At 38.2% G+C, this 10,612-nt stretch overlaps 1 protein-coding gene across 1 annotated transcript; it reads right to left on the reverse strand.

The window, feature by feature from the left end:
* Window positions 1–220: 220 nt before the first annotated feature.
* On the reverse strand, window positions 221–9,701 carry LOC135089117 (spliceosome-associated protein CWC27 homolog). Its single transcript, XM_063984369.1, has 10 exons — window positions 9,445–9,701; window positions 8,897–8,986; window positions 7,367–7,576; window positions 6,673–6,873; window positions 5,831–5,973; window positions 4,887–5,060; window positions 3,911–4,093; window positions 3,030–3,167; window positions 2,014–2,202; window positions 221–516 (listed from the first exon to the last, which is right to left on the reverse strand). Exons 2-10 carry the CDS (start codon window positions 8,936–8,938, stop codon window positions 357–359), a joined length of 1,440 nt encoding a protein of 479 aa, XP_063840439.1. The 5' UTR covers window positions 8,939–8,986; window positions 9,445–9,701; the 3' UTR covers window positions 221–356.
* Window positions 9,702–10,612: the final 911 nt, after the last annotated feature.

The raw sequence follows: 10,612 nt of genomic DNA on the forward strand, positions 1-10,612 counted from the left end.
AAAGTAAACACCAGAGTCACCAACAAGTGCCATTCTCCTTTTGATTCCTCCTTTTTGTCCCATTCACAGCAACTCAAGTCACCATTAAGAGTAGCATTCCCCTTTTAAATCCTTCCTTTTATCCCACACACGGCATCTCAGGTCACCAGAAGCAGTGCCATTCCCTCTTTAATCCCCCTTCTGTCCCACTCACACCATCTCTGGCACTGATACAAAGGTGAAAACAGCATCATTCCATCTTTAATCCTCCTTCTGTCCCACTCACACTATCTCTGACACTGATACAAAGGTGAAAACGGCATTTATCACTCAGCAACACTCGGCACAAACATTCCAGCCACACGTTCCTCCTGCTCTCATTTGTGGTGCCTCTTGGACGACCTGGCACTGTCCTCTCTCCGCCGCTTGTTCAGGGCGTTCCGTGGGTCACTCACGTCGTACCAGTGGTCGTCCTTGGTGCTGGCGTCCTTGGCTAACACTACGTCAGTCGTGCCGAAGTAGAATTTGTGTGTCATCCTGAGGGAGTGGTGGGGAGGGTGAGGAAGGGAGCATGAAGCTGTGAGGTATTTTTATTATTTTTTTTTTTTATGTAAGGAATTCTAGCCAAGGGCAACAAAACAAAGTAAAAAGTGTTATCCTGAAAGTGATGGGGAAGGGCAAGGAACAGTGTGTGAGGCTGAGAAGTGTTTCTAGTTATCTATTTATTTTTATGTAAGGAATTTTGGCTAAGGGCAAAAAAGAAAAAAAAAAAAAAAAAAAAAAGAAAAAAAAAAAAAAAAAGTAAATTTCATTGAGGGAATGGTGGGGAGTGGTGAGGAATGATGTGTGAGGCTGTGAGGTGTTCTTTTTATTTATTTATTTATTTATTATTATTATTATCATCATTTATTTATTTATTTATTTATTTTTTTTACGTAGGATGGGATCTGGCCAAGTGCAACGAAAAGAAGTAAAAAGTAAAAGTGTCATTCTGGGGGAGTTATGAGGAATGGTGTGTGAGGCTGTGAAGTGTTCTTTTCTTTTACTTTTTACATAAGATAATTCTGGCCAAGTGCAAATAAATAAATAAATAAATAAATAAATAAATAAATAAATAAAATAAATAAATAAATAAATAAATAAATAAATAAAAAGTAAAAAGTCTGACTAAAAAAACAGAAAAAAGGTTCACTTAAGGTTAAGGTTAAGAGTTTCTATAATGCTTCAATATTCATGCATGGATTCTGTTTTTCTAAAGGAATTCATTAACTATGATTCACCTTTGTCTATTTTTTTTGCCTTGTATTATTCAAAAATTTCAGCAAACATCATCTTCTCATGTGGTTCTCTTTCAATCCTGCCTTCTTCTCCATCCATCCTTCTTTTCTCTAGTTCTCTACTCTATCTTACTTTCTTTCACCATCCCATCTATTCTTGACCAATTTTCCAGCACTTATTTTTTCATCCAGTTCTTTCTGTCCTGCCTTTTTTCTTCATCTCACCTGTCTTTTCTCTGGTTCTCTACTCTGTCTTACCAATCATCCCCTTTACTCTTGACAACCCCACCAATACTCATCTTTTCTCTAGTTCTCTTTCTGTCCTGTCTTCTTTCTTCATCTCATCTATCTTTTCTCTATTTCTCTACTTTATCTTACCAACCATCCTATCTATTCCTGTCAAGCCCACCAATACTCATCCTCCCTCTAGTTATTTTTTTTTTACCTTATCTTCTTCCACCATCCCATCTATTCCAAGCAACCCTTACCAACATTCATCTTTTCAACTATTTATTGACACTATCTTTCCTTCTTTCACCATCCCATTTAACTCAGACCAGCCCACCAGCCAGCACTCATCTTCCCATCTAGTTCCATTTCTAACTTTTTTGTCCATCTATCTATCTTTTCTCTAATTTTCTACTATATCTTACCTTCTTTCACCACCCTATCTATCCCAGCCCACCCAAACATCTCTCCATCAACTTCTCTAATCTATCTTACCTTCCTCTTACACCACAAGAACCAGAAGACTCACCAGCCTGCACTTTCCTCCTCCTCTGACTCCTCTCCTTCCTCCTTGTCCCCCTCGCCCTCCTCCTTCTCAGGACCAGGCTCATTGTACACAGCCTGGTTCATCTTGGCTGTGAACCTCTGCAGCAGGGCCAGCGTTTGACTCTCCCTTGAGGCACCTTTGTTGGGCAGCTGCTTCCTTGCCTGCTCATACCTGCAGGAAAGGAGAAGGGTGATCAAGAATGGGGACACAAAACAGGAGGATTTGCATCTTTGTGTAGAGAATGAAATAGGAAATGAGAGCCAGGAATAAGAACTGGTGATAAAGTGAAGAAGTATTAATTAAATGAAACAAAAAAGGATAATTTTAAAATATGCGCATCTTTGAGTAGGGAATGAAACAGGAGGTAGAGAGTAGGACTAAGAACAGAGATCTACCTATCTATATACCAAAATAGAGGTGATAAAAAAAAACTATCTACTAAATGACACAAAAAAAGGAGGGAGATTTTAGTCTTAGTGCATCTTTGAGAATGAAACAGAAGAGAAATGATGAAGTGAAGAAATACCAAGTAAATTATACAAAAAAGGAGAGCTTTCACCTTTATGCATCTTTGAGTACACAATGAAGTACAGACTGAGAGGTAGGAGTAAGAACAGAAGTAATAAAATGAATTGACACAAGAGAGAGAGAGAGAGAGAGAGAGAGAGAGAGAGAGAGAGAGAGAGAGAGAGAGAGAGAGAGAGAGAGAGAGAGAGAGAGAGAGAGAGAGAGAGAGAGAGAGAGAGAGAGAGAGAGAGAGAGAGAGAGAGAGAGAGAGAGAGAGAGAGAGAGAGAATTTTCACCTTTACCCATTTTGAGTAGAGAATGAAAAAAGAAATGGGAAGTAGAAGTAAGAACAGAGAAGATAAAATGGAAAGGAAAAAACAAATAAATTATAAAACCATTCTTTTTTGGTGGGAAGAAAATAAAGATCAAACAAGAATAAAATAAATGAAATAAAAACGAAACCTTATCTATTTATCAACATCCACACTCACTTTTGCCGTTCCTTCTTGAATTCCTTGACCGTTGTGCTGTCTTTGTCCTCCTCCTCCTCCTTCACTTCCGGCTTCTCTCTTGGCTTCTTTCCCGTAAGGTCTTGCTTGAGCTGCCTAATTTCCGCCTTCATCTCTGCCCTGCAAAAGGAAAATGGTGTGAAACAAAGGGTGGTGTGAGGATGGTGAAGTGAGGTGAATGGGTAATGTTATAAGGTGAAGGGTGATGGTATGAGGATGGTGTGAGGTGTAAGGATGATGATATGAAGGTGGTGTGAGGTGTGAGGGTGATGGTGTGTGTGGTGGTGAGGCAAAGGGGGATGTACGGGTGATGTGAGGCAAAGGGTGATGGTATGAGGATGGTGTGAGGTGTAAGGATGATGATATGGGAGTGGTGTGAGGTGTAAGGGTGATGGTGTGTGTGGTGGTGAGGCAAAGGGGAATGTAGGGGATGTGAGGCAAATGATGATTACAGAAAATGTGAACAAGAATACTGACATGTTTTCTGTAAATAATGAAGAGAGATAAATGAATAAATGCATAAATAATGGCTATGAAGATTCAATGAGGAGTGAAATGTGTATTCTTCAACTTTTATAAGTAATGGGAGATGTGGCACAGAATTACATCATGATTACAAACTGTGGAAAAAAGAGGAAATGTATAAATAATGACTACAAAGTTTCAATAATGAGTGAAATGTGTGTTCTTTAGTTCTAATGAGCAAAGGAAAATGTCAGAATTACATTATGGTTTAAAATTCATGGGGAAAAAAATAATAATAACAACATAAAATAAAATAACAACAGGATGCATTACAGTACACAAAAATTACTGTAAGTTACCATAGCAAACATTTTCACACCTCATCCTTCAGTTCTTACATTTTTTCCTCCTTTATTCTCTTCTCCTCCTCTAACATTGTTCTATACACAACCTCCTTGCCCTTCTCCACAACGTCCTCCTTCTCCTTCCTTTCTGGCAAGTCGTCTCCCGCTGCCACAGCCTCCACTGCCTTGGTCTTCTCTGCCTCAGGGGAGTCCTCTCGACGTAACTTTTTCTTTATTCTGAAAAGTTTGAGTCTCATAAGATTGAAAAAGAAAAATCTATCTATATATCAGACTGGTAATCCCACATGGGGTGGCCCAGACAAAGCACTACACACACACACACACACACACACACACACACACAATTATTCACACTGTCCTGTCAGCTTCTAATGGAAAGGAACAGTCTCATGGACCACCACACTACATCCCAGGAGCTTAGGCAAAGCAAAGTTGGCCAGATACATCCGCAGCAAAGCCTGGCAGTATACACTGGCTTACTGCTGCCCCTTCATAATGACATTGTTACCAATCCCACACCAACTCCAAGCCAGGAACCACAGATGTAGGATACTTTTCTCTGTACAATAGGTAGTTTCTCTTTAATAGGCAAATAAGTGCACAGTAATATATGTAAATCACTAGTTAAGCTCTAAAGATTTGCTGGTATTTAAAATTCACATGTATTTATTTGTATCTCTCACTCTTATAGCAGATCCCTGTCTACTTCTGTGTTTTCTTCTTCCTATGACTTGAAATCTGTCAAGGGGAAGGTATCAAGACACTTATTCTCTAATTTTTTTATGATCCTTTTTTGACTTTTGTTTAGTGACTGGAACTCTAGTGGGCCTTTTTTAAACTTTTTGTTGCCTTTGGCCATTGCCCCTCAAAAAAATAAATAAATAAATAAAATAAAAAATAAATAAATAAATGAAATAAATAAATAAATAAAAAATAAATAAAAAATAAAAAAATAAACAAATAATAATAACAAATAAATAAAAAATAAACAGAGTTCTCAGCAGCCAACCTTTCCAGAGCATCTGTGCCGTTGTTGAGACCCTTCCCAGTGCTGGCTGAGAGCGTCGGGTCCATAGCAATGTCATGGGCAGAGTTTCCTTTGGTGGAGAAGTTCTTGGTGGCTGCCAGGACCTCCTCCTCCTCCTCCTCAGCCTCATCACCAAATGACAGAAGCTTGAAGTTCCTGAAGGATGGAAAAGCAGTGTTCACAATTATTTTTTTCTGAAGTGTTTTTACAACTATTCATTATCATTTTCTATAACTGTAAAAACTGGAAGACTCAAAAGCTGTCCAACCTCATAGAGAAAAATAAGTGTATTAAATGAAGTGATGGTGATGAAAACATTCCTATGGGAAAGAAAATTATCCATCATTTAACATAATTTCAAATACCACACAAAATCATTCACCACCATTCAACAAAACTCCAAAAATCACACAAAATTAAATGTTACAGAGTTTAACATTTAATTTAATACATTTTAGACGTCCACAACTTTTCCTTCACACACACAAAATTACAAATATTGCAAAATTATACTATCATTCAACAAAATAACCAATAACACACAAAATTACTCACAATGATTCAACAACACTCCAAATATTATACAGAATCATTCACCATTCAACAAAATCCTAATACTACAAAAAATTACACACCATTCAACTAAACTAAAGAAAAAACACACACACAAAATTGCTCACCATCATTCAAGTAAATTCCCAAGAAAACATACAAAATTATTCATCATTCAACAAAACTAAAAAAAAATGAATAAATAAAAATAAATAAATAAATAAATAAATAAATAAATAAATAAATAAATAAATAAATAAAAAATCATTCAAGTAAATTCCAAAAAATACAGAATCATTCACAATTCAACAAAACTCCAAACACCCCATTCATTTTTAACCAACAAAAGCCCAAAGCCCAAAAAACACACATACTTAGTCCCCTTGTCCTTCTTCTTGTGCTTCCGGTCCTCCTCCAGCACCTCGTTCTCAATCTTCACCCTCGGCACGATGTCTGGAAAGGGATTATTCAACACCTCTGTCTTGATGATCTTGTGTGGGTACTCTGGCCTGTCATCCTGCCGGCACACAAGTCACTGAGGCGCTGCTTGGGTTATCTTCAGGTATCTTATAATAATATACCAGTTTCTCCAGGCACTTCATTATAATAGCACATCAGTATCTCCAGACACCTCCTTGTAATAGCATACCTTAAGTCTTTTTTATGTCTTTTTCAGCTATTTTATTTTTGTCTGTACCTGGAATCTCAACTCTTGTCTGTAGCAGTATATATATATATATATATATATATATATATATATATATATATATATATATATATATATATATATATATATATATATATATATATATATATATATATATATATTTTTTTTTTTTTACCAGAACATTTGTTTTAGTTTGTACCAGCTGGCTTTATTTTGCCAGTACCAGTAGCTTTATATTTGTATCACCTGGCTTTATTTCTGTCAGTACCAGTAATTATATTTTTTTCTGTATCAACTACTTTAAATGTTGCCAATACAAACAATTTAATTTTTGCTTGTACCATTTGTCTGTTACAACAATCTGTAATAAAGGTGAAATAAAAAATAATAAAATAAGAAATCCAACCTTCCCTGTAAGTAACATAAGGAAGGAGATAAGAAGGAGAGAAACAGGACAGAGAAAGAGAGAGAAGGAATGGAGATTAAGGGGATTTCCATAAGTCTCTCTCTCTCTCTCTCTCTCTCTCTCTAACACACACACACACACACCTTGCCAATGATGCCCTCCTCAAAGCGCGGCAGGTTGTACAGGGTGTTGCCGGTGATCTTGCCAAATATCGTGTTCTTGTTCTGCAGCTCCGGCGTCTGGCCCAGCGTGAAGAAGAACTGTGATGCATTGTCGTTGGGGCCAGCATTTGCCATGGCCACCAAGCCACGCCGCACAAACCGCAACCGTGTGTGGAACTCATCCTGCAAAAGACAGAATATGGTTAAGTTAGGTTAGTGGAGAAATGAATGTTAGGTTAGGTTTGGATACAGAAGGGATGAACAATATATCAGAAGAAGAATGGTAGATATTGAAGTGGAAGCAAGAAGAATACAAGGCAGACCAAAGAAGAGATGTGAGGAAGGTATAGGAGATGAATGAGATAAATGATAAATATGGAAGTGAGTGGAAGAAGATAAGGCAGACTGAAGATGGAAAGACAGCATAGGAGATGATTTGAGAGAGTGGGTTGAGCGGAGAGGAGGCAGAAGACTTCTTATGCGAAAGACTAGCAAGGAACAGCAACCCCAAATGAACAAAGAAGGGGCTCTCAAGCACTCCTGACTGACCACACACTTTTACAGACCATCACACACTCTCTCACCTACTACACACATTCTCTCAGCCCATCAGAAACTACACACACTACACACACCACACACACATGCACCACAAACACAACCCACAGTGCCTCACCTTGAAGGGCTTGCCATATATTGACTCCCCACCAGTGCCAGTGCCTGTTGGGTCTCCTCCTTGCACTATAAACTCCGGCACAACACGGTGGAAGATAGTGCCATCGTAATAACCCTCAAGGCACAGCTGTACAAAGTTGCGGCATGCCTTAGGAGCTTCCCGGGACCACAGCTCCACATCGAAGTCCCCAGCAGTAGTGACCAGAAGCACCTGTGAAGAATGTGATGGTGCATTACTGGGATGTTGATATAAGTGAAAGAGGAAGTAAAAAGACAGGTGAGGAAAAACAGATGGTGAAAGGCAAACCAGGAATGTGGAAAAGTGGAAAGATGTATCCGGGTGGCCATAGAAAAGTGGAGAACATGATGATGTATTACTGGTATGTTGGTTTGTGATGTATGACAGGACAGGTGAGAAAAAAACAGATGTTAAAAATTAGACCAAGAATGAAGAAGAGTGGAAAGATGTATCAAGGCAGCAATAACAAAATGCATTAGTAAAGTCATATTATAATCCCTTAGGGAACTGTGCTCACTCTAGACAACTCACAGGAAAGCTGCAGTAGTTTCTTAAAAATGTCACGGATATGAATTAGAATAGTTATCCTCTTGAAAAGTACAAATGCAAAATAAATGAAAAATGAATAAATTAACTAAATAAATAATTTAAAAAATACTGGTTTGGAGCCTTACATTTGAGCAGTGACTAAGAGAGCAATCCCATACATATGAGTACAAATGCAAAGTAAATGAAAAATGAATGAATTAACTAAATAAATAATGTTAAAAATACTGGTTTGGAGCCTTATATTTGAGCAGTGACTCATGAACAAACAGACAAGCCCTGGTTCCAGTAGTTAAATCTGGCATACTGCATGAGAGAAACATAAGTAAAATAAGTAACTAAAAATACTAGTTTGGAGTTGCAATTCTAAACAATATCCAAGGTACAAAACAAAAAGATAATCCTGGTTCTAATAATTAAATCTGTCAAGCTGTCATTTTCTTATGTGCTTTTTGATGGACCATATTCCATAATGTGTCTGTAAATGTTATTTTTTAAGTGGTCAATAAAATATCTATCTATCTTTCCATCTGTGAGAGAAAAATGTTGCAAAGTCTAACAGCATTTTAACACATTTTAATATTTGGTATGGCCAAAAAATACCTACTGAGTTATTCACCTAAGAGAGAAAAATGTTGCAAAGTTAAGCACATTTTAACCACTTAGTGTGATCAATAAAGTATCTATCTACCCATCAGTGAGAGAAAAATATTGCAAAGTTTAATATATAATACATTTTAACCATTTAGTGTGGTCAATAAAGTATCTATCTATTCATCTTGGAGAGACAAAGTTGCAGAGTTTAACAGTATAAGACAATTTAGCCATTTTCTGTATTCCATTAAATATCTATCTATCTATCTATCTATCTGGGAGAGAAAAAATGCTGCAGAGTTTAACACCACAAAACAATTTAACCATCCACATCCCTTTCTTCACACAAACAGGAGAAAACAAGAGTGTTACCTTGCCCTGGGAGGCTGGTTCCTGGATGTAAATGTTGCTCATCTTGACAAACCCAATGCACACACAGGTGGTTAGGGATGATCTGTAGTTCTGTCAATAGAGGAGAGTGTTAGGGAGATAAAGGCTCACTCTCCTTGTCTCTCTTTCAAGGCTTTACTACCAATACACCTAAACATCAGATAACATTGAAATAACATTAGGCTTTTCATCTGAGAGCTAGGTTAAATAGTCATGTTAGGTTTGGGTGAATTCAGTCCATTAATCTCACTGCTAATTTTTTCATGATGTAGATAACTTGAAAAAGCGTCATATTTTGCCAAGAAATAATAAATTCAGTGCATGGAAATTAGTCGGCTAAGGTTACTAACATGATTCTTTAGACATCTACTTGGTATGCGAAATCTAATATATAATAGTTATATATCAATAACGTCCTGTGTTTATTATCTATTTGATACACAACTTTGTCAGATTAAGATGACTGGGTTACATTTACGAGCCTATTGGTTTATTTAGTTGATCAGAGCCAGTGCCTTCTTCATACTCACCGTCAGATATGCAGCAGCGTCATCAGTTTAGCACAGCATTGGCTCAGCTTCACCACAGACACAACTTGCTGTGGTCCGCGGCTGGCTCCTGTGCTGTGTTTGTCCTCACTGGCGACCACAACTTTGGCAACACTTCACGTGATGTTGGCTACATCTTCAACATGCTACATAAATGCCTCGTCTTCTTTTCTTTCTCCATAAAAGTGCCCAGGACTTGACACTCACACTCACCCCTTTGATATTGTTTACTTCCCGCCGCGGGTTCGGTGCAGGCAGAGCTTCGGCGCCACCACTGCTCTCTTTTGTTTATTTATTTTTCTTTTAGGTTAGAGGGGGCACTAGCCAAGGGCAACAAAACAAAAGAGGGCCTTCTGATGTCTCTGTTCTTAAGGGTGCCTCCCTTCACACAAGGCACCAAGGTGGCGCCACCAAACTTTCTAGTGGCGCTAGCTTGGTGGCGTGATATTTTTTTCTGGGCTCCACAAGCTTGGCTGCACACAAAAACACCTTGCTCGCCACCACAAACTTGGCCACGCTGGCAGACGTGGTAGCGCGATCATGCCTGAATGGCTACATTTGAATAACTTCAAACATATGATGGCTCCACCATATGTTTGTTGATTCAAATGTAGCCACAGGAACGCTCTTTCACACGAGCGTTTTGGTCGCTCGACTCGGCAGCGCCTGGTGAACGCTGACGAGGCGCGGTCGAAACACGCGACCAGTCGCGTCAGCGAGTCATTCATGGGAAAAGGCTCGCTGCTGAAAAGCACTGGTGCAGGCAATATTTACTTTGGATGATATATTGTTCTTACGTCAAATTTACAATATCTACATGCAGTGTGTATGGAAACTAACTGAGAATATGATCAATTAAACAGACATTACCTGTATGTTTTTTTTTTTTTTCTAGTAGAATCCATATACTGGAAGCCTGATACATAAATGCAGCAGGGTTCATCCCACGCCTTCCCTCTTAAAGATAATTTGTTCCTGTACTCATTGCATCTAGTATCCCAGATTGCTGGTCACTCTTCAACTTTAACAATAAATCTTTAAACATCCAATCCCATGGCCTATGTACAGAATAGGATCTGCTGAGCAACTGATGGTCTATCACTGGGATTTAAAAAAATAAATAAAAAATAACACCTGTGTTTTTGAGCAG

This window comes from Scylla paramamosain, chromosome 32, assembly GCF_035594125.1.
Source record: "Scylla paramamosain isolate STU-SP2022 chromosome 32, ASM3559412v1, whole genome shotgun sequence".
Classification (NCBI taxonomy): Eukaryota; Metazoa; Arthropoda; class Malacostraca; order Decapoda; family Portunidae; genus Scylla; species Scylla paramamosain.